The following is a 22,616-nucleotide window of genomic DNA, read 5'->3' on the forward strand; positions in this document are numbered from 1 at the left end:
GGGGGCTCCTTCCTGGGTAGGGGGCCGTGTCACCAGCCCATGAGGCCGAACATCGCCTCCGATGGAGAAGGAGGAGGGATGTCTCCCTTGGGGCAGCTGTTAGGAAGCCGGGCAGAGGCTGCCACCTCCTGGCCCAGGGAAGTTGCCTCGTGGTAGGAGCGACCTGCTTCATGGCTAACACCCCGCGGATTGCCAGAGGCCATTGCCCAGGTAAACGGAGGCGGGCGGCAGACAGCAGACAGGAGCAAGGGGCCAAGTGGCTGAAGCCACAGCTGCCTGAAAGGGTGTGAGAGGGAAGAAGGGAGTGAACGGGGGAGGAGGGAGGAGCCGGCACACAGGTCAGCAGGGGGACAGGTGGCAGGTAGATAAGGGGACAGGGGATAGGTGGGCAGGTCAGCAGGGGGACTCGTGGGCGGGGGACAGGTGGGCGGGGGACAGGGCAGCGGGTAGATGGGGGCAGAGGGGGACAGTGACACCACCGAGTCCGTGAGCATCTTCGTGACGAGCAGTTAGTGGAGTGGGGCTCGGTCAGCCCTGGGGCCAAGAGTTCAACGCCCCACGAAGCGGACCGGCAGAGCCAACCCCAAGGAGCCTGGGGACCTCTGCGCCCTGAGACGGAGGCGGCAGCTAACACCACGTTTTTTAAATAAACTTTGAGGATAGTTTTACAAAGGAGAGTTGCAAAGATAAGTTCACCGATAGCACCGTACGCCTACCGCCTCCCAATACCAGTGTCTGAGCGGAGTGCGGGGTGTCGGTCACAACGGGCCACTCCCCAGGGCTCCACTGTTACTGACGAGAGCCCACGTGGTCCTCAGCGTCCTCGAGTCCCTGCCTGCTGGCCCTGCTCTGCCCTGTGCCCCACCCCAGGACCCACACCCACGGGCTGTCCCGTCTCCTTGGGCTCCTCCGGGCCACGACAGCTTCGATGACCTTGGCCGCGTGGGGGTCAGGGGCACAGGAGGACACCCCTCTGCTGGGGTTTGCCAGCTGTCTGGGCCGCAGTCAGACCAGGGCTGTGCGTTTGGGCAGGAAGACGCAGGGGTCAAGTGCCCACCCGTCGCGTCCCATCGACACAGCCCCCGACACGGCTCACCCTGGCGGTGCTGCCTGTGATCGCCTGGCTGAGGGGCGCTGGCCAGAGCCCGAGGCAGGGCTGGAAGGAGGTGCTTCCCCCCGACGGGGTGGGATCCACGCACGCTCCTCTGGACTCTTCTGCACAGGCCGTCTCCCTCCTCTCCCACTGGCGTGGCCATCCTTCCTCTGGACCAGCACGGATCACGGATGTCTGTTCAGCATCGCGGGTTCTCATCAGTCTGTCGCTCAAGGCGCCCCAGCCGTGGCCACGGGGAGCCCTGTCAGTCAGCTCCCCTGACAAGGCAGCTTTCTATTAACCGAACAATTATTAGATGAGGCCAGGAAGAGGGAGAAACAAGGAGGTCACTGGCTGGCAAAGACCGTTACACAGACGCACGTGAGTGCACACGTGTGCACACGCACGCATGCACACACACACGCCCTGTGGACACAGAGACAGGAGCGGCCCAGGCAGCTCAGGCGGGGCCCTTGGCACAGGGCCCGTGCAGGGTGGGCGTCTGTCCCCCGGCCCAGCGCCTCCGACAGAAGCTGCTGCCTTCTGCGCCCTGCTGGCTCCCACGAGCCTGCCCTGCCCTCAGGAGGGGTGGCCACCCTGGGTGCCAGAGGGGACGGCGAGGGGCTGAGGGTCAGGGAGCCAGGCGAGGCCAGCACTTCCCCTCCAGACGTCATTTCCTGTCTCTGACCGCCTGTTGGAGCCAGAGGGAGTGGAAACGGGCTTCCTGGGGCAGGTGTGGACGGCTCCCCACGTGGGCCAGGCTCCCTGTCCAGGCAGCGGGCCCAGGGCAAGGGGGCCTCAATCAGAGGCCTGGACTTGAGGGGGTCTGGGCCAGGCTCAGTCCCCAGCAGCCCGGTCCCCAGGGAAGCCTCGTTTCCTGCCCGCAGAGGGGCTGATGTGGGGAAACGTGGTCAGGTCACCTGGGCCAGGGGCCCGGCGCAGCGTCAGCACTCAGCAAGCCAGGTCAAGGAGCCAGCTCTGACCTCTGGGAAAAGGTCAGGACATCTGCTTCCAAGTAAGAGGCAGACAGTTCCAGAAGTGAGGCCAGCACGGTGGCGACTGTCTCATCTCTGCAGGAGGGCGGGTCCAGGCGGCCAGCCCCCAGCCCACGGCCCGACTCCCACCCCCATCCAGGACTTCCACTCCCGCTGGCCCCTCAGGCCGCAGCTCGGCTTCACCAGCTCGAAGCCCAGGCTGGGATGTCGGGGCCCCCCTTCTGCCCCTGTGGACGCAGGGCAGGATTCTCGGCGCCAAGGGGCAGCTGGGGGCACGGGGATGGATGAGGGGTCCTGGCTGCCCCTGCTCTAAACAGGGAGAGGAAGGAGGTGGCGGAGCTGCTGGCTAGCACAGGCCGCACTCTGCCGGCTTCTAGAAGGCCAAGGCGTCACCGCAGATACAGGGACAGCTGTCTGGGGCACCTGTCCTCCCTAGCTGAGGCCCCCGAGTGCCCTGAGGACCCACATGATGAGATGTGGGAGAGGGGTGATTTCAGCACGAGAGGGGAGCTGTGCCCAGGCGGCCCTGGAGGACCGCAGCGGGGGGGCCCTGCTGCTCCAGCTGGACCAGAAGGGACCCAGACTGGGGGCTCACCACGTGCCCCCCCCAGGCTGCGCTGGGTCCAGCCGCCCACGAGCACAGCCCCAGGGTCGCGTCAGGAGATTTAATCACAGACTCGTGTTCCGACAGAGCCTCAACGTGGGTGCAGAGAGGGGCCCGGCCCCCTCCCCCTGCACACTCCACTCTAAATTACTCATCTGTGCTGCTGAAGCATCAAAAATCAAGTGGCTTTTTGGAAAATTTTGATGTCACAGAACATTTCGAAAGGTGTTTCGTAAGACAGTGTTTCGATAGAGAAGTTCATATACGGCCTCTCCCCCAAAGTCCTGCAAAGACAGCAGCCCCAGGCAGGACTCACTGGGGGTCCAGCCTTTGCACACTCCCAGGATGGGAAGCTCACCCCCACCCAGGCACCCTCTCTCACTCGCCCACTTCCTCCCAGGGTCCTCCATGGCCCTGCCAGGAGCAAGGGCACACCCTTCAGGGAGGCCTCATTTACCTGCTCGTGTCCTGGGGGCTTGGGCCAGGGGAGGGGCGGCAGGAGGGCGGAAGCTGGCCTTGCCCCCACTCCCCTTCCTCCCTGCCCTTTTTCTGGGGCACCCAGAGGCGCAGTTCCTGGGTGTGCTAACAGGCAGATGGGTGACCGACCTAACCCAGCTCCTCAGCGGCAACTGCTGTCTGAGGTCCCCACCCAGCTGGAAACCAAAACCACAGTGGGAGGGAGGGGAGGGGGAGGGGGGAGAGGCTGGGGAAGGGAGCGGAGAGCAGAGGAGAGCAGCCGAACCTCCATGGAGCCTTGCGGTCGAGTCAGGGTGGCCAAATGCCAGATGCTGGCCACCAGCCTCTTTGTTCTGGTAACAGGCAGGCTGGGCAGGAGGTGGCGGGGGTGGGGTGCGCCATGCTCCTGGGTCTCCAAAACTGTGGGTCCTCCCCCTAACACACACACCCGCCTTCCTGCCCCTGTGGGCCTGCACCTGGGGTCCTGGGGGCAAAGTCTCGGCGGTGAAAGGTGCCCCGCAAGCAGTGTGCGTTTTCCTGCCGGGCAGCAAGGGGCCTGCTGGAGGTCTGAGGGGCTTGGGTGGCTGGGGAACTGGGGTCGGAGAGGGTCCCCCAGGGGAGCGGGCTGGGGGCTGGCCTCCTGCCCTTGGAAGTGCTCTCACAGAGAGGGGGAGCTGAGGGCTGGGGGGGTCCACAAAGGGGGCCATCGGAGGTTCTGGGCCCTTGGAGGCGCTGGACAGTGAGTGTGTGTGCTGGCAAGAGGGGCATGTGAATGTGAGTCTGTGTGGTGGGGTCTGTGTATGTGATGCGGTGTCTGTGTGTGTGAGGGGGTATCTGTCTGTGTGTGATGGGTGTCTGTGTGTGTGGTGGGGTCTGTCTGTGATGGAGTGTTTGTGTGTGTGTGTGTGGTGTCTGTGTATGTGATGGGATGTCTGTGTGTGTGTGGTGGGATGTATGTGTGTGCAAGAAGGTGTCTGATGGGGTGTCTGTGTGTGTGATGGGGTATCTGTGTGTGATGGGGTGTGTGTGTGTTTGATGGATATCTGTGTGTATGATAGGGTGTCCGTGTGTGATGGGGTGTCTGTGTATAATGGGGTGTCTATGTGTGTGATGGGGTATCTGTGTGTATGATGGGGTGTCTGTGTGTGTGATGGGGTGTCTGTGTGTGATGGGGTGTCTCTGTGTGATTGGGTGTGTGTGTGTGATGGGGTATCTGTGTGTGTGATGGGGTATCTGTGTGTGATCGGGTGTCTGTGTGTGTGATGGGATGTCTGTGTGTGTGTGGTGGGATGTATGTGTGTGCAAGAGGGTGTGTGATGGGGTGTCTGTGTGTGTGATGGGGTGTCTGTGTGTGTGATGGGGTGTCTGTGGGTGGTGGGTGTCTGTGTATAATGGGGTATCTGTGTGTGTGACGGGGTATCTGTGCGTGATGGGGTGTGTGTGTGTGGTGGGTGTCTGTGATGGGGTGTGTGTGTGTGTGGCAGGGTCTCTGTGAGGGATGTCTGTGTGTATGATAGGGTGTCTGTGTGTGATGGGGTGTCTGTGTGTGATGGGGTGTCTGTGTATAATGGGGTGTCTATGTGTGTGATGGGGTATCTGTGTGTATGATGGGGTGTCTGTGTGTGTGATGGGGTGTCTGTGTGTGATGGGGTGTCTCTGTGTGATCGGGTGTGTGTGTGTGATGGGGTATCTGTGTGTGTGATGGGGTATCTGTGTGTGATCGGGTGTCTGTGTGTGATCGGGTGTCTGTGTGTGTGATGGGATATCTGTGTGTGTGTGGTGGGATGTATGTGTGTGCAAGAGGGTGTGTGATGGGGTGTCTGTGTGTGTGATGGGGTGTCTGTGTGTGGTGGGTGTCTGTGTATAATGGGGTATCTGTGTGTGTGACGGGGTATCTGTGTGTGATGGGGTGTGTGTGTGTGTGGCAGGGTCTCTGTGAGGGATGTCTGTGTGTGTGGGTGTAGGGGTAGGTGTCTGCAGCAAGGACCCCCTGAGGCCACCCCCGGAACACTGGGAAGCCCTGCAGCTGACCCTGTCCCGTGAGACCAGGATGCTGGAGACGGCTGGTGGGGGTCGGTGCCCAGCCCTGCGCCCACCGGCTGGACGTGCCTGCCCGCAGCTCCTGGGCTCCGCCATGGCCGCCACAGCCGCGCTCAGCTACTTTGGGCCCCACTTTGCCGTCATCAGCCCCGTGTCCGCGGACAGGACCACCTATGAGGCCTTGCACCACTGGGGTGAGTGACGCGGTGGGCGGCCACTGCTGGGGAGGGGGCTTCAGGAGCAAAGGCGGCTGGGCAGGAGCCCCGGGCTGGGGTGAGGACTGCTGAGAGGAGCTGGGCTGGGGCAGGCAGCGGGGGCAGAGGCAGGAGGGGCTGCCCTGAGGTCCCAGCTGCCCTGGGCAGGGCCTGCTTCTGCCTGCGTCTTCCCTGGGCCCCTGGGGCAGCGTGGGTATATCGGGAGGTGTCCAGGCCTCATCCTCCATGTCCAGGAAGGGGTGCTCACCCATGATGAGGCCTTGAACAGCTCACAGAGATGGCATCCTATCGCCCCAGCCCCACCCCTGGGGGTCTTGGCCTCAGGAGAGACCACCAGAGGCTGAGGAGGGCAGATACAGTGAAAGCGGAGGCTTGCGGGGTTACCACGGTCCTAGCCCCAGGCCTCCCGTTTTTATCTCGAGCCCCAAACCCCAGAGCCCCAGGAGCAGGAAGCCTGGGGCCGTGCATGGACTGATAAGATTACCAGCCTGTCAGCTGGGCCTGGGGGCAGGGACGGGCTTCTGACGGCCCCTGGGGGAGGGGAGAGGGGGTGGGCGGGAGGGGCAGTGCAGGAAGGGGGGGTACATCCATGCTGAGGAGACGAGGCCCCTTCAGGGCCCCCGGGAGCCCAGCAGCCCCGAGTCTACTCTTGCACACCCAGGACCCCTGCTGGGCACCCTGACACTTCTCTCTGCCCCCAGCCTTCTCCGCTGGAATCGCCCTGGCTGCACTCCTGACCCTGGGGGCCGTGTTAAGCGCCGCAGCCACTGTGAGAGAGGCCGGGGGCCTCATGGCTGCGGTGAGTGCTCCGAGCTGGGGGCCGAGGGAGCCCACCTCGCCCGTGTCCCTAAGGAAAGCAAAGCCCAAGGGGTGTGGGATGGCCAAGACCCCCCAACCTGGGAGTCAGGACCCCCCCATCCAGAACAGTCAGAACCCCCCACCCAGGAGTCAGGACCCCCCCTGACCTGGGAGTCAGGACCCCCCCATCCAGGACAGTCAGAACCCCCCATCCCAGAGTCAGGACCCCTCCACCTGGGAGTCAGGATGTCCCCACCCAGGACAGTTGGGACCCCCCACCTGGGAGTCAGGACCCCTCCACCTAGGAGTCAGGACCCCTCCACCCAGGACAGTCAGAACGCCCCACCCAAGATCCCCTACCTGGGAGTTAGGACCCCTCCACCTGGAAGTCAGGAACCCTCCACCTGGGAGTCAGGACCTCCCCACCTGGGAGTCAGGACCCCTCCACCCAGGACAGTCGGAACCCCCTCACTCGGGAGTCAGGACCACTCCACCCAGGAGTCAGGACACCCCCACCCGGGAGTCAGGACCCCTCTACCCAGGACAGTCAGAATCCCCCACCCAGGAGTCAGGACCCCCCACACAGGAGTCAGGACCCCCCACCCAGGAGTCAGGACCCCTCCACCCGGGAATCAGGACCCCTCCACCCAGGACAGTCAGAACGCCCCACCCAAGATCCCCTACCTGGGAGTTAGGACCCCTCCACCTGGAAGTCAGGAACCCTCCACCTGGGAGTCAGGACGCCCCCACCCAGGACAGTTGGGATCCCCCACCTGGGAGTCAGGACCCCTCCACCCGGGAGTCAGGACCCCTCCACCCAGGAGTCAGGACCCCCTCCACCCGGGAGTCAGGACCCCCCCACCCAGGACAGTCAGAACCCCCCACCCAGGACCCCCTACGTGGGAGTCAGGACCCCTCCACCTGGAAGTCAGGACCTCCCCACCTGGGAGTCAGGACCTCTCTACCCAGGACAGTCGGAACCCCCTCACCTGGGAGTCAGGACCGCTCCACCCAGGAGTCAGGACACCCCCACCCAGGACAGTCGGGACTCCCCCACCTGGGAGTCAGGACCGCCCCACCCAGGACAGTCAGAACCCCCCACCTAGGAGTCAGGACCCCTCCACCCGGGAGTCAGGACCCCCCCACCCAGGACAGTCAGAACCTCCCACCCAGGACCCCCTACCTGGGAGTCAGGATCCCTCCACCTGGAAGTCAGGACCTCCCCACCTGGGAGTCAGGACCCCCTCCACCCAGGACAGTCGGAACCCCCTCACCCGGGAGTCAGGACCGCTCCACCCAGGAGTCAGGACACCCCCACCCAGGACAGTCGGGACCCCCCCACCTGGGAGTCAGGACCCCCCCACCTGGGAGTCAGGATCCCCTCCACTCGGGAGTCAGGACCCCCCCACCCAGGACAGTCAGAACCTCCCACCCAGGACCCCCTACCTGGGAGTCAGGACCTCCCCACCTGGGAGTCAGGACCCCTCCACCCAGGACAGTCGGAACCCCCTCACCCGGGAGTCAGGACCGCTCCACCCAGGAGTCAGGACACCCCCACCCGGGAGTCAGGACCCCTCTACCCACGACAGTCAGAATCCCCCACACAGGAGTCAGGACCCCCCACACAGGAGTCAGGACCCCTCAACCAGGGACAGCCGGGACCCCTCCACCTGGGAATCAGGACCCCTCCACTCGAGAGTCAGGACCCCCCCACCAGGAGTCAGGATCCCTCCACCCAGGACAGTCAGAACACCCCCACCCAGGAGTCAGGACGCCTCAACCTGGGACTTTGGGGACCCCCTCCACCCAGGAGAGTCAGGACCCCTCCACCTGGGCACTCTTCCCCAGGGGTGGTGTGATGGGCGTTCTACCTCACCCCCATCATCCACGGGGGCTTTGAAAGGCAGCGTCGGCCCTCCTGGCCTTAGGTGCTGGTCAGAGGCTCGGGACAGTCTGGTTCTGTGACACAGGAGGCTCTGGGAACACAGTTCGGATGAATTCCTCCCTTTGGGATGAGGCCGGGCCCAATCGGTCCCCTGTAGGTCAGGACTAGCCGTGGCCCCTAGTTCCCGGGCTCCTCCCGAGCGGCACGCCCTCCGTGGCAGCCGCTGCTGGTGGGGCTCCCTCCCCTGCCCCGATCTCGCCCCTTGCAGGGGCCCTTGCTGCCCGCATACCTGCTCCTCCAGTGGCCTGTCCTGCTGCACCTGCCAGCCCCGCCTCCCCAAGGACTGTGGTGCCCGCTGTGGGCTCAAGCTGCCCTCTCTCGCCTGAACCGGGGCCTCAGCTTCTGGCTGGTGCCCTGGGCTGCCAGCTGCACCCCCAGTCCCTCTCAGGCTCCCCGAAACACCAAGTCCAGCCTTCCTGGGACTCCACGGGTCCCTGCGGTCCCACTTTCCTGCTGCCAGCTCTCTTTGCCTGCAGACCCCACCCCTACCCTCGGAGCAGTTCATGGGGTGCCCCCCCCCCCCGGGAGCTCCTGCTGGGGGCTGTGTTTCCCCAGGCGTACTCTGAAGCTGACAGCCCTGGGCTCCCTGGCAGCCTTCTGGATCCCCACGGCTGGCGGGGTTCTCGGCCAGCAGTGTCAGCAAACGCCTTGAGTGACTCCTGGGTTGCAGACATCTCCAAGGCCAGGCAGCTCACTGGGTAAAGAATCTGCCTGCACTGCAGGAGACCCAGGTTTGATCCCTGGGTCGGGAAGATCCCCTGGAGGAGGAAATGGCAACCCACTCCATCATCTTTGCCTGCAAAATCCCATGGACAGAGGAGGCTGCAGTCCGTGGGGTCGCAGAGAGTTGGACACCACTGAGCGACACACCAAGGCCCGGGGCAGAGTCGCCTCCCAGAGCCGGGCCAGGCCCTGGTGTGCTAAGGCCCATTTGGCAGCTGGGCCCCAACCAGGACCCCACAGGAGCGTGGGCAGTGCTACCGACCTGGCCTGGGGAGGGAGGGAGGCCCCAGGGGCATCCGACCAGGCAAGCGGACTGTCCCCCCCGAGGGGAGCCGGAAGGCCTGGGGCTGCCGCAGGGGCTCACTGCTGGAGGTCGAGGCTGCCGGCAGCGGGGCCAGACCCCGAGGTCCCGGCCGGGACAGCCTGCCGCGTCCGCCGCCAGGGGGCGCCATGGTGCTGGGCGCAAAGCCGCGGTCTGAAGCTGCTGCTGCCGAAGGCTCCTGTTGGCCAGGCTCTTCCCCGGCTCCCCCGACCACCGCGCTCTGCGCCCTGCTCTGGGGCAGGCTCCCCGGAGCACCAGGGCCTCGGTTCTGCTTCCCTGCCCGGGACGCGGCTTGGGCCCCACGACTGGCCTCCTGCTGCACTCCAGCCTCCCGTGGGCCCCCAGCCAAGACGGGAGCCCAGCACTGCCCCTGGGCGGGTTAGGGGGAGCAGGGGGCCGGGGCACCCCATCCCGCGCCCACCCGGTGAGCGGGGGGCCTGTGTGCACCCCGCGGGGCGGTGTTGTGTCTTGCCTCTGTGTGTGTCAGGAGCGTGCGAGCCCCCCGGGAGGGCTAGGAGAGGGCGATCTTCCCCGTCCTAACCCCCCATCTTCCTGCTGCTCCCCTTCCTGCCCCCGCCCCCTCCCAAACGAGCCTCGCACACAGGAAATGAGCGGCTGAGAGCAGCGCTGGCCGCTGCGCCAAGGAAGCCATTTGGATTTAGTTATGTTGTTGTTTAGAATCAGGAGAGAGGGCGGCGGGCATGGGGCCCACGGCACCCAGTGCTTCAGCACACAGGCGGCCCATGTGCCACCCAGGACCTTCCGTGCAAGGTGGACGGGCGGGCGGGCTGGAGTGGTGCTCCCTCTCCCGGGGAGCGGAACAGTCCCTGGAAAATGCTAGTCCCTTGAGCTGGCTCCGGGCCTCCAGCCTGGGAGGCAGTGCTGCGCAATGGCTTCCAGATGGGGAAAGGGACCCTTGGCCAGCTGGGGGGCGGGAGGAGGGGGAGGAGGAGAGGGAGGAGGGAGAAGAGGAGCGGGAAGGGAGGAGGGAGGGGAGGAGGGAAGAGAGGGGAGGAGGGAAGAGAGGGGAGGAGGGAGGGGAGGAGAGAGGGGAGGAGGGAGGGGAGGAGGGAAGCGAGGGGAGGGAGGAGGGAGGAGCAGAGAGGAGGGAAGGGAGGAGGGAGAAGAGGGAAGGGAGGAGGGAAGAGAGGGAAGGGAGGAGGGGAGGGGGAGAGGGAGGAGGGAGAGGAGGAGAGGGAAGGGGAGAGGGAAGGGAGGAGGGAGGGGAGAGGGAAGGGAGGAGGGAGGGGAGAGGGAAGGGAAGAGGGAAGGGAGGAGGGAGGGGAGAGGGAAGGGAGGAGGGAGGGGAGAGGGAAGGGAGGAGGGGGAGGGGAAAAGGAGGAGGGAGTAGAGGGAATCAAGGAGGGGAGGAGGAGAGGGAGGAGGGAGAGGAGGAGAGGGAAGGGAGGAGGGAGGGGAGGAGGGAAGGGAGGAGGGAGGGGAGGAGGGAAGAGAGGGAAGGGAGGAGGGGGAGAGGGAAGAGGGAGAAGAGGGAAGGGAGGAGGGGGAGAGGGAAGGAGAGAAGAGAGGGAGGAGGAGCGGGAGGAGGGAGGGGAGGAAGAGGCATCCCAGAGCCATCTGGAGACTGAGGCCTGGTGGACCCCTGGGCAAGCAGGAGGAAACGTGGGGTGGAAGCTGGTGGGCCTCTCGCCCCTGAGCGGAGCTGGAGGTCCCCGTCCCTGCATGGAGTCTGGGAGCCGGTGGGCTGGACCCCCCATCTCCTGGACGCAGCCCCCCGACCAAGTGTGGAGCAGAACAGTCTTCTTCATCCCCGTCCAGCCCGGGCACTGTCTGTGTGCCCGTCTGCACCTGGGTGTCCCTCCATGCTGGCCATGGACCCTGTGCTGGCCGTGGACTCTCTGGTGTCACCCCAGCAAGGCCCTGGGTTGGGAGAGCCTGGCTACACCGGCCCCAGACAGTCCTGCTCCCGGGAAGGAGCGATACCGGACTCCAGACCCCTGGGCCAGGTGGTCAGCAGGCGGACTGACCATCCAGAGCTCCCGGAGGAGGCTCAGCCCAAGGCCTGAATGGGAGCATCCCCAGCACAAAGTACCAGCCAGGCCACAGCGGGGGGCACCCCCGGGGCAGCCTGGGGTGAGCCTCTGAAACGACCTGCAAAAGAGCTTTGTGGGCGTGTGTGTATTTTCCGGGGAGGGAGCAAACATTCATCAGCTCCAGAGCCCCTGTGAGGGAAGGCCCACCAGAGCCCGAGGCCCGGGCATGGGCAGGAGGCGGACAGGCCTGCTGGGTCCTGGGGAGCACACCGGCGGGAAGAGGAGCACCTCTGCTGGGAGTCACCCATCCCAGGGTGGCCAGCGTGCCATGCTCTTGGCTAGAACCCCAGCTCCTGAACCTCTGGGAGGCCTGTTTCAGAAAACCAAGCAAAACCAGCTGTCCCTTCTGGAAAAGGCCCTTCCTATCCAAGCGATTCCCTGATAGCTCAGTCGGTAAAGAATCTGCCTGCAATGCAGGAGACCCGGGTTTGATCCCCGGGTCAGGAAGATCCCCTGGAGGGCATGGCAACCCACTCCAGTATTCCTGCCTGGAGAATCCCACGGACAGAGGAGCCTGGCGGGCTCCAGCCCATGGGGTTGCAGGGTTGGACAGGACTTCGTGACTAAGCATAGCGCTTCCAAGTGCAGCCAGCGTCCCCAAGCCGCCCCTCCAGGCCAGACCACTTGAAAGGGGGCGCTTGCTCTGAATCTGAATCTCGGGCTCAGGGAAGGCCCGCCCGGCCCTTCCGGGGTCGGTGCCTTTCCCGGCCGCAGGCGCAGAGGGCAGGTTTCTTCCTCATCCCGGGGCCTGACCGCCGCCTCCCTGGGGCCCTGGGAAGCCAAAGCTGGCCATGGGGGCCTCCCGAGAAGGGCCTAGCGAGGCCCGGGATGCAGCATGCCCGCCGCCCCAGGTCTGCCCGCGGCAGGGGGAGCCGCCAGGCCACGGCGGGGCCTGGACTCAGGGTGCCTCCTCCCCTGCCCCCTCACAGGCCTTCCTGAGCTTTGCGCTGGTGTTCTGCGCCCTGGTGCAGGCGGCCTTCTGGAGGGCCCACAGCCCCACTCAGGTGAGCACGGCTCCGTCACGCGGGCGAGGGCCCCTGCTCCCTCTCCCGCGGCCACCGGGGGAGGCAGGCGGGTATGGGGACCATGCTGGGGACACTCTCTGCCTGCGGGCTGGCCCTCTGCTGGGCTGAGAGCGGCAGCTCCGGGGCAGGAAGGGGGCAGGACCCCCGGGGCCCAGATGATGGCACCTGGGGGACTGAGGGAGGGGAGCCTCCCAGGCCCGCAGGGTTGACTGGGGGGGTCGGCTCCAGAAAACGCACCGTCAAGGGCTGCACCTCTGACCCGGGCCGGGCCTGGCCAGGAGAGAGGCCTATTCGCAGCAGGGGCTGCGGGACAGGCGATGGTGGGAGTGGGTCCCTTTCGGGGGGCTCCGCTCTCCTCTCCTTCCTCCGTCCACCCACTGCTCTGTCTCTGGGTGTTGCTGGTTCTGAGGGACCCTGGGGTGGCTCGAAGCTGGCAGGGAGGGAGGCCCCAGTTCTGAGATAACGCAGTCACGTGGGACGCTGGCCCCCGGACCACAGGGCTTGAAGCCTGCGGGCCCGGATCTAGGGTGGGTGCTACCCCAGGGAGGAGGGCAGGACCACAGCTCGGGAGGGACCGCTCCCAAGTGACAGGGGCAGGGGCAACCTGGCCTTCCAGAAATTCTGCCTGAACTCCAGGCCCTGAGTCAGAGCTGAAAGCCTGCCTGGGAAACGGGACTGGTCAAGTCCCTGAGCAGAGCTGAGTCCTCCCAGACCAGGTCAGAACTTCTGTGGCCAGACAGAGGAAATGGGTGCCCGAGAGATCCAGAGAGATGGGGGACGCAGCCCCAGATGGGCTTCTGTTTGCAGAGGCCGAGGACTGGTGGGGCCAGGAGGGTCCTCAGTCGGCTGAGGAGGGGGCGCCGCGGGTCCATGTGGCCGATCGCAGCCAGGGCAGAGCGAGGGTGGCTAGCACCAGTGCTGCCCGTGGCCCCAGCAGGCTCAGCTTCGCTCCCCAGCCGAGCTGTGAGTCTGAAGGGCAGCCCCTGGGTGCCCCTCCCAAAGGGGCTTCTCACCCCTGCGCTGCTCCCTGGCTGAGCGGCCAGTGCCTGCAGAGGCCTCCACCCAGTCCCCAGGAGCGGACACAAGCCAGGCAGGAGAACCCAGGCCCAGGCTTCATCTGTGGGAGCCCAGCCCAGGCCAGACCCCAAAGCAGTCCCTGGGGAGCCCAGCCCCACAAGCCCTGTCCGGACGGACTTTCTGAGACCCCGAGCACGCCTTCCTTCTCTCTTTGGGCTTCAGATTCGCCTGTACCCCATAAGGACCAGCCCGGGGAGACCATGACCAGTCCTGCTGGAGGACACTGCTGGGCGCTGGTTTAGTCTCTAAGTCGTGTCCGACTCTTGCGACTGTAGCCTGCCAGCCTTCTCTGGCCACGGGATTTTCCAGGCCAGAATACTGGAGTGGGTTGCTGTTTCCTTCTCCAGGTGGGGGGGTCTTCCTGACCCAGGGATTGAGCTCAGGCCTCCCGCACTGCAGAGTCTTTATCGACTTAGCCACTCGGGGGGCCCTGGAGGACCCTGGGTTTCCAGGCAACACCCTGTGCAGGCAGGTGACCAGCGGCCTACGTTTGACCGTGTATCGGGGATCCCAGCGGCCCCGGCCCCTGGCTGCAGGGCACCCCAAGACGTTCATGCCACATGCAGAGAACGGCTGGGTCAGGAGACAAGCTCGTGCTGCGTGCTTTCAGGTGTGTGGCTACCCATTCTAAAGCCCGGAGGGCTTCCCTGGAGACTCAGTGGGTAAAGAGTCTGCCTGCAGCGCGGGAGAGCCGCATTCGAGCCCTGGTTTCCACGATTCTTGCCTGGAGAATTCCGCGGACAGTGGAGCCTGGTGGGCTGCAGTCCACGGGGTCACAAGAGTCGGACACGACTGAGCGCCTCACACTTCCACCCTTTTTCTTTACGCACCCTGGCCCTGCCCTGCCTTACCCGCAGTGCGGGCCTAGTTCCCCCGTGCCCCCGCCACCGCTGAACTCCTCGGAGTTGAGGGGGCGTCCCCAGACCTTGCTGGGCGGTGTCATCCTCTTGGTCTGCAGAGGGAGGGGCTCAGGCCCATGGGGGTGGGGAGGGGGCCAGGTCACCCTGGCAGAGCCGGAGCAAGAGGGGGCCACCGTCGGGACTCTTAGCCCTGAGTCAAAGCCTCTTTTCCCGTAGCTGCCCAAAGATCACCCCAAACTGTTCACCACCACCCTGGCATCATCTGGGGTCACCCACCCCTGATCAGAGGGGAAAAGGGCATTCCCTCTGGTTCTTGGGGGGCTCGGAGCCCAGAAAGGCAGCCTTGGCTCTCGGAGACCAAGGAGCGTCGAGCTGCTGGCCCACCCCCCGGGAGCTGCTGGGCCAGGCGAGGTCAGGCTCACCACGCGGGCGGTCCCTGCCACGACGGCTGCCAGGGTGCCCGGCCGGGCAGCTCCGCCAGGGCGGCTGCAGCCCCCTCTCCTGACTCTGATGCTGTGTGTTTACAGCTCCAAGCCCAGGGCTGGCGGTTCTGCAGGGGCAGGGCCCACAGGCCGAAACCCTTCTGGGGCTCCCGCTCTGGGAAGGGGAAGGGGTGGAAGCAGACGGGACCCAGCTGGGCTTCCTCCCTGCACGGCCCCCGCCACCCCCAACAGAAATCATTCTGGTCTGTGCTGTGCTGCCGCTGGCCTTTGGGGTCCAGTGTTCAGGGCCCTGGCTGGCCCCAGTGGGGGCTTGGGCTTCCTGCCACACCTGAGTGGGCGCAGGGGGCCTGGGTGGGGTCAGCCCTGCGTCCCGCGCTCTTGGGCCATCGGCCCACCTTCCTGGGTCTCCGTGTCCTCGTCTGTAAAGGCGTGTGAAGACCTCCCTGTGTGCGGGAATGAACCAGCACGGGGGAAGGGACGAGCGGAACCCGCCTGCAGCCGCCGAGCCCAGGTCTGACCTCCATCACCCGCATTCACGAGGGCGCGGGCCCCAGGGGGCAGGGGCTGAGGAGCCGCCTGTCCTGTGCCCCTGACCCCGGGCACCTGGGGGGCCTTGGCGTCGATGCCGACCCTGGCCAGCAGATCCCTCTTTCCATGGGGTCCTCCTAGAGGCAGGAGCAGAGACCCTCAAAGGGCCGCGCGGTCTGCTCTAAGAGGTCTGTTCACCCCCGTTTCTCCCCTGGCACCCCCTGAGATATCCTGAAACACGGGGTCCAGATGGCCCATCTACCTGAGGATGCCCATGACTTCTGGTGGCCCCAGAGCCATCCTGCAGGCCCTGACCACCCCCCGTGCCCGGCCCCCGGCCCCCCTCCCAGCCTCAGGCCCTGGTAGGTGCCCTGAAGCTTGGCGGGCATTCAGCAGGACTAGGCGGTCGTGCTGTGAATACAGAACTTGAGGGCGCCTGAGAGCCGCTCTGCCCAGTCCCCAGACAGGAATGCGGGTGATGAATTGCCAGGCCCCGCTTAATAATTCAGGCACGGATTGAGTGCGGCGGTGCCCGAGCTGGTGAAAGGCTGCCCGTCCCCCAGCTCCCGGGCTGGGCCCCGCCCCTCGGGGCCACTCCCCGCCCCCATGGTCCAGTAGCTGCCAGAGGCGGCCCTGGGCCACCGGGGGGCTGCTGTGCGCACCGTCTGCAGCTCCTACTGCCCTGGCCCCCCAGGCATCCCCTGCCAGGCAGGTTAGCAGACCATGGGCGGCGTGGCCAGTGGCAAGACTGGGAGGGGTCCTCATGGGGAGCTGGGCCAGCAGGGACACCCCAGGCCCTTGCTTTGCATTCAGCAGCCTAGAAACCCCGTCCTGAGGGGTATCCCCGGAGCCCTGGGAGATGAGGCTTAAGGGTTAGGGCGCCCTGCAGGGAGCACCCAAACCTCAGGGCCCAAGAGCCTCTGAGACCTCCCAGCACCCCCGGACTTCTCTCCTAGAGACACACAGGGCCCCTGAGCCCAGGCACCAGGCCTCGGGAGAGTCAGACCGGCCCCCACGTCCAGGCCAGGGGTCTCGGGCAGGAGTGTGGCTTTGTCGGAACCACCTCTTCACCCGAAGGAGGAGCTCGTGGACCCTGCTTCTGGGGTCGGGAGGGGGTGGGGAGGTAGGAGGGGGAAGAACCCACAGCTCAGCCCCAGTGGGTGTACCCTCCAGCCAGTGTTCCTGGTAGCAGCACCTCACCTCAGAGGGGCCAGGGTCTCCCTGGGGCCTAGTGGGGGGTAGATGGGGGCTGGCCCTCGTCACGGCCTCCTGCACCCCTGACCCCAGGCTGGCTCTGCTCCCCCCACAGGCCCCCCCGAGACCTCCTCCCACGGAGACTAGGACAGCCCAGCCGGTCTCCACCCCCAGGAGAGGGCCCCTCGCCAGGCCTCCTGCAGGCATGGCCGGCCTGGCGCCTGGCCCCCCGCCCAGGACGCTGCCCACCTCCCCCTCGGGTAGGGAACAGAGCGGCTGGAGCATCTGGGAGGCTCGGAGATCTGAGTCTCACCAAGAGGGCGATGAGCTCTGAGCGCGATGCTGGGGGTGCAGGCTCACCTGTCCCTACAGGGGCTTCGGGCAGCACTGGGCAAGACCGCCCCCCGCCCGCCTGCCCCCAAGTCCCCCAGGCTGGGAGTGGGGAAGCCGCTTCCCTTCTGGAGGGCGGGGTGAGTGGCCAGAGCAGGGTACCCCCGAGCACCCGCCCACCTATCCCAGCGGGCACACGACTCAGGGGCAGGAAGGGAAGGGAGGCAGGGCTCAGGGTCTCTGAGGCAGGGAAGGAGGGCAGGGGAGCTCAGAGGCCTTGCCCGTGCCAGACCAGCGACCCCAGCACAATCACCAGACTCTCTGGAGGACGCATGATTCCAGACTGCCTCTGGAGAAGTAACTTGGCAAGGAGAGGGCACTTCAGCACAGGAGGGGACGTTTAGCTGGGCAGATGGAAGGGGGCCTGGGGAGTGGGCACAGAGCGATGGCAGAGCCGGCCAGGCCCTCGTTACTGCTCTTCTCGGTCGGCCCCAAGGGCCCTTGTCAGCCCTGGTGCCCATGGCCAGCCCTGGGCTCTTAGGCCTTGCCTGGACCCCGGCTGCCTGGGCTTTCTGGAACGTACCGGATGGTTCTGGGGGAAGACCCGGAGCATCCCTGTGAGCTGAACTCTGGCACGAGGCGGCCCCTGGCCATCTCCCCCAGGCCGCTCTCCCTCCCTACTGTCCATATTCAGATCAACAGAAGCAGGTGGACACTTAGGCCAGGCCCTCCTCCCACCGTAAGACAACAGCTGGTTTACCCTGCAGGACCCCCAGGAGCGAGAGTGGCATCAACAATCATTCTTGGGGACAGGTCCCCATAACTGGAGCATGGGAACCCCTGTGACCAGCACCCGGGGGATGCAGGCCCTGCTCCTGGGGGGCCCAGTCCCGAGGGAGCAAGAGGAGGAGGCCGGTTGAGCACCGCTCAGCACCTGAGGGTCGTCGGGGGGTCCGTCAGGAATGTGAGCTTCACCAGCATGGCCTTCCGGTGCCCTCTGCACAGGTGGAGGACGCAGTGCTGGACGCCTACGACCGGGCCTACGAGCGGGCACTGAGGAGCGTGTCCGGAAGCGGGCGGCAGGAGCTGGTGGCCATCCAGGACACGGTGAGCATGTGGGGGCGGCCTGCCATCCAGAAAAGGGCCACAGGGGAGCAGCCCCCCAGAGCCAGCTGGCCGGGTGCAGAGCTGAGGGCCCGGGTCACGGATGCCACGGCGGGGCAAGGTGCAGGGCAGAGCGCGCCTGTCTTCCTCCGCCCTGGGAGGCCCGGCTTCTGAGTCCGCAGGGCTGGAGCAGAGTGCGAGAGCCCGCGTCCACACGTGAACTTCCAGCTGGAGGTGGCACAGCCGGTCTCGGTGCCCACAGGCCAGGCTGCTGGGAGCTGGGTGCCCCCTACAGAGCCAGCCGCCTGGCCCTGAGCTTCCGTCCTGGCCAGGGGCAGGGCGGGGGGGAGGACGTCGTGCCTCAGTTTCCCCTCTGCCCCTGGGGTTCTCAGAGCAAACCGCCTCCCTCTTCTGCCCCTGCAGTTCCGGTGCTGCGGCAAGCGCTCACCCCTTGGGCTCTTGGAGGGCTCAGAAGCCGGCCTGTGTCAGGGGGAGGAGGCTGCCAGACAGGTGAGGGGAGGGGCCCTCCACCATCCCTGGGGCCTCAGCCCCAGAGCAGGGCGACACCCACCCACTGGCCCCCCAGACCATCCCAGGGAGGCGGCTGGCCTGGGCTGGGTTCACTTGACCGGGCTGGGCCCGGGTGCTCACTCGTTCGCACAGCTCCCAGCTTGGGGGACTGAGACCCTCCCGTCAGAACCCCCTAGAAGGGCAGGCGAAGGTAGGAGACCCAGGGGCTGAGCTGTGCCGAGCGCCCGCAGAGCACGGTGGGCAGCTCCGCCTGTGCCGGGGTCCCTGAAGCCGGAAGGACGTTTCCTGGAAGGTCAGCCTGGGCCTGAATCTGGCCACAAGGGCTTCGGAGGCAGGGAGCCTCTTCTTCCCGATGACAGTGGCCTCCCCTCCCCGCAACCCCTGGTTCCCTTCCCCCACCGGTCAGGAACAAACTCACCCCATCTCTGGCAAGAGGCTCCTGGCCACCCTCCAAGAAACAGACAGGAGGATGCAAATGGCTGGAGGCCCAGCCCAGATGGAGCCAACACAGCGCCCTGGGCCCTGGTGCTGTCGGGGGTGGGAGGGGTGGGGAGGGCAGAGGAGGGATGGGGAGGCCCCAGGTCCTCGCCTGCAATGTGGGGGTGAAGGCCAGCTTCTTGCACCTTCTGAGATGGCAGGTGACATGGGAGACAGTGAAGGCCTTGTGGGGAGGGACCCCTGTGGGAGGGGGCAGGAGGGCGGACCCCCGGTCGCCTTCCAAGAGGAAGTGCAGCCACGAGAGTGGGGATGAGAGTTTGTCAAAGGGATTCAGGGGCAGATGGATAGACACCAAGCCGGCCTCCTCTCCCCTCAACCTCGGGCTTCAGAACCCAACCCTGCCTGCCCCACCGCACCCCCTGCCCCAGCCTGCCCCCAAACGCCAAGTCCTTCCCCAGAGCCGAACGCCACCTCTGAGTGGTTCAGAGCAGGGGCGGCCCCTCCCCCCTCCCCTCCCCCTCCCCCCTCCCCCCTTCCTCCTCCCTCTTCCCTGGAGACAAAGTGCCTCGGTGGACACCATGCCCTGGGGAGGCCGGGGAGGTTCCGGACGCAGCAAGAACGCCCCTCCCTGTTAGCCAGTGCCCTTTCCTCACCCTCAGTGGGGTACCTGGGACCCGGAGTAACTGGGACTCGGCCTGCCCTGGAGGGGCAGACACACAGCCCCACACTGCGCTCAGGGGCCACTCAGAGGCAGGCCCCGCTGGACCTCTGGAGCCCATCATCCCCACAGAGGCAGGTTCCATCCTACTGTCTTTGCCTGTTTTCAGCACCTGTCCGGAGCCCGGGGCGGTTGTCCTGGGACAGGCGGCACCCCTAGCCTGGGTCCCAGTGGCCGCTGCGGCCCCACGCCCCTGCAGAGGCGCCGAGCCCCGGCCGGCAGGGGCGGGCTGGGCCCACACGCTGTCCTCTGCCCAGGACTGCCTGCTGGGGATCCAGAGCTTCCTGAGGGCGCAGGGGAACGTCGTCTCCACCCTGATCGGCCTGGGCCTCGCCTTCACGGTAGCTCTCACTGGCACCCGCGGCCCCCACCCCCAGGGTCCTGGGGACCCGCAGGGCTCACCCTGCACGGGGACCAGGGAAGAGCAGGCCTGGGCGTGACGGGGCCTCCCCGACTCCCTTCCCCCAGGGGTGGGGGTGAGCCCCCAGAGCTGCTGGGACACGTGCTCTGCCCCGCCCCACCAGGTGTACGCAATGCTGCTTAGCTCCTTCATCTGGTTCAGCATCCGCTCGGACAGATACTCCGTGAGCCAACGGTAGGCCCGCCTACCACCCGCCCCCACCGCCACCTCCCCAGAAGGGTCCTACGGGCCTGCAGGTGCGGGCGGGCTGGGCAGGGGGGCGAGAGCACCACCCCTTCCCACTCCCGCCTCTGCCCAGCTGTGGGGCCCCTGGATCCAGGGCCCAGGCCGATATCCTAGAGGAGGCGCTTGGGGGGCAGCAAGCTCTCCTCCAGGCAGGCTCCGCCCCCTCCCCGCCCCCGCAGACACCAGGTCTAACAGCGGCATCTCTGGGGCCCCCAGGACAGCCCCCTGCCTCCAGCCACGCTGCGGGCTCCTCCACCATTGACCCGGCCCCTCTGCTCTGGGCACCTGCACGCCCTCCGGGCCCAGCCCCTCTGCGTCCTCACCGTCCCTCTGCCCCTCAGGGCCCGCAGCCGCTCTCCCCAGGAGCCCAGAGTCTACAGACGCATACAGGAGGGCTCCCCGTCTCAGCGCCCGTCCAAAGCGGACGCTTCCGGGGGCCGACTGAGTCCAAGCAGACGCTCGGGTCAGCTGCTGCTGCTCCGGGACACCCACCCGCCTACCCACGGGAGCGGAGATGCTGCCGTCTCAACTCCCATGTGACCCTCGTGGGAGGGGAGGAGCTGTTTCCCTCCACGTGGTGGGAGTGGGGGAGAGGAGGCTTGACCAGACCAGCACCTCCACTGAAGCAGACGGGGGTAGGGGAGCAGGGGTCAGCCGCAGACTCTGGGGAGAGGCTGAGGGCTGAGAGTGCGGGCGGAGGGAGTAGAGGGCGGGCTTGGCAGGGCTCCCTGGCCCCCCACCCCCAGGCTCTGGGGAGATGGGAGGACCCGCTGCAGGCTCGGGCAGACTGGGGACAGTTCAGTTCTGCACAGCGTCAGGACTGAGGCCGCCCCCGCGCCGGCTGTCCGCGGGCTGCTCGGCTCCGGAGACCACTTCCCCTCCTCATACGGCCCCCCATGCTCACGTCCCAGGCAGGAGGGCTCCAGCTCCCCTCGGACCCTCCAAGCAGGACTATCTGCAGGCCCAGATGGATAAGTGAGGCCACCCGGGTGGCTTCCCTGTTGTGAGGAGAAATCCCTCATGTAGTGATGCCATGCGCACGGTCCCGGGGGTGCGTCTGAGAAATCCTGCCTGTGGCCGCCCCTGTACCCACCACCCGACCACCTGCCGACTGGCATCCTCGGCTCAAGCCCCAGAGCCCTGGGCGGGACACCAGACTGGCCCAGCCCAGCTCGGGGGCCCCGTTGTAGCTGCCAAAGGAGAAGGAAACACGGCCTGTTGAGCTTCCACCAAGGGGGTGCGGCCCCGCCCCACCGAAACCTGCAGAGTCTGCTTGCTCCCCAGTAAGGAGCAGCGTCTGTCAGGTGCAGCCGAACCCGGACAAAGGGACCAACGCCCGCTGCCTGCAGTCACACACACTCCGCAGTACACCTCCCAGAACAAGACGGCTCCCCAGGGACAGAAGAGCTTCCCCGCCCGAAGCTGGTGGGGCGGTTCCGCGGTTCTGGGTTTGGTAACCGTCCAAGGCCTCTGGGGAGGTGTGTTCCTCTCCCGGTTCTGCTCTTCTCATCTGACAAAATAAACTTTAAGGAAGGCACCAGCCGCGGTGGGAAGAGGGAATGGGCCGGTATCAGAGACCTCCCTGGCAGTCGGGCGGAGTAGGGGCCGCGCAGCGCGGCTAAAACCAAAGAGGAAGGGGAGGGGTGTGTCCTGGTCAGAGTTCGTAGAATCTAGAATCGGATATGAGAGCGCAGGAGAAGGGTCCGCGCCGGAAGCTGCGGCCGCTGGGTGCTCCCTCCGCGGTCAGGCTCGCCGCTCCCCTCCCACGCCCACCCCCGTCTGGGCCCTCTCACCGGCTTCTCCTGCCGCCGAGCCCACTCTTCGTGGGGAGGGTGCTCGGAACGAAGGCCTCCTCCCGGTGGTGACCTCTGCCATGGACCCTCATCACCCCCTCATCCCGCCCTCACTCAGGAGCAGGACCCCATTTCCTCTTGATCCCATCACCGTGGCCCCCTTCGGGGCCCCTTAGTCCACTGGCAGAGGAGCCCCTGGTGGGCCAGGTGGAGACTCTCCCCCTTCCAACTCAACGTCACCATTGTTTTGTTCAAAGCATCCCTTTGCTGGGACTGAAAACCAGGTGAGCAGGGACCGACAGGGGCGAGAGGCAGAATGTTTGTGAGCCCATTCATTCTAATCACAGGAAGCGGCCCTCCCCGCCCGCGGCCTCCACGGCCGTGCATCCTGACTTGGGGGAGATGGCGGCATTGACTAGCATGTCCAGAGGACACAGCGCAACTGTCACCCCGCTGCCCCAGCCGTGGTCCTAAACGATGCCAAGGCTAGGCTGCCATCCCATGGGGTCTCCTCCTTGAGGAGCCGGGTACGGGGTGGCTCTCGGGGAGCCCAGGGCACCTCCGCTTGCCTTGTTCCTCTTTCTGTAAGGTCAGGTCCTTGCCCAGAAACAGGGATCCGGGAAGAGCTAGCCCAGCAGCACGGCGTTAAGTTGGTGAATAAGGGAATTACGGGCGCAGGCACCG

At 66.1% G+C, this 22,616-nt stretch overlaps 1 protein-coding gene across 3 annotated transcripts; it reads left to right on the forward strand.

Annotated features, from left to right (window-relative positions):
• Positions 1-3,437: 3,437 nt before the first annotated feature.
• Positions 3,438-21,510, forward strand: TSPAN32 (tetraspanin 32). 3 transcript variants are annotated; one of them, XM_068978417.1, is made up of 9 exons: positions 3,438-3,504; positions 5,268-5,382; positions 6,105-6,202; positions 12,175-12,249; positions 17,708-17,809; positions 18,230-18,316; positions 19,751-19,834; positions 20,018-20,088; positions 20,481-21,510. In XM_068978417.1, exons 1-9 carry the CDS (start codon positions 3,439-3,441, stop codon positions 20,677-20,679), a joined length of 897 nt encoding a protein of 298 aa, XP_068834518.1. In that variant the 5' UTR covers position 3,438; the 3' UTR covers positions 20,680-21,510. The 3 variants fall into 3 exon arrangements, with proteins under 3 accessions (XP_068834518.1, XP_068834519.1, XP_068834517.1); XM_068978418.1 differs by lacking the exon at positions 18,230-18,316; XM_068978416.1 differs by lacking the exons at positions 3,438-3,504; positions 5,268-5,382; positions 6,105-6,202 and adding an exon at positions 10,808-11,285.
• Positions 21,511-22,616: the final 1,106 nt, after the last annotated feature.

The sequence above is a fragment of the Capricornis sumatraensis genome, chromosome 8 (genome assembly GCF_032405125.1).
Source record: "Capricornis sumatraensis isolate serow.1 chromosome 8, serow.2, whole genome shotgun sequence".
Taxonomy (NCBI): Eukaryota; Metazoa; Chordata; class Mammalia; order Artiodactyla; family Bovidae; genus Capricornis; species Capricornis sumatraensis.

What these genes read in the sequence shown, in the direction of transcription:
- TSPAN32 (XM_068978416.1), top strand. Translation starts at nt 10,875, where the DNA reads ATGGAGTCTGGGAGCCGGTGGGCTGGACCCCCCATCTCCTGGACGCAG. An exon ending in GCCTGGGCCTCGCCTTCACG is followed by an intron (nt 19,835 to 20,017) that starts GTAGCTCTCACT and finishes CCGCCCCACCAG; the next exon opens with GTGTACGCAATGCTGCTTAG. An exon ending in AGATACTCCGTGAGCCAACG is followed by an intron (nt 20,089 to 20,480) that starts GTAGGCCCGCCT and finishes TCTGCCCCTCAG; the next exon opens with GGCCCGCAGCCGCTCTCCCC.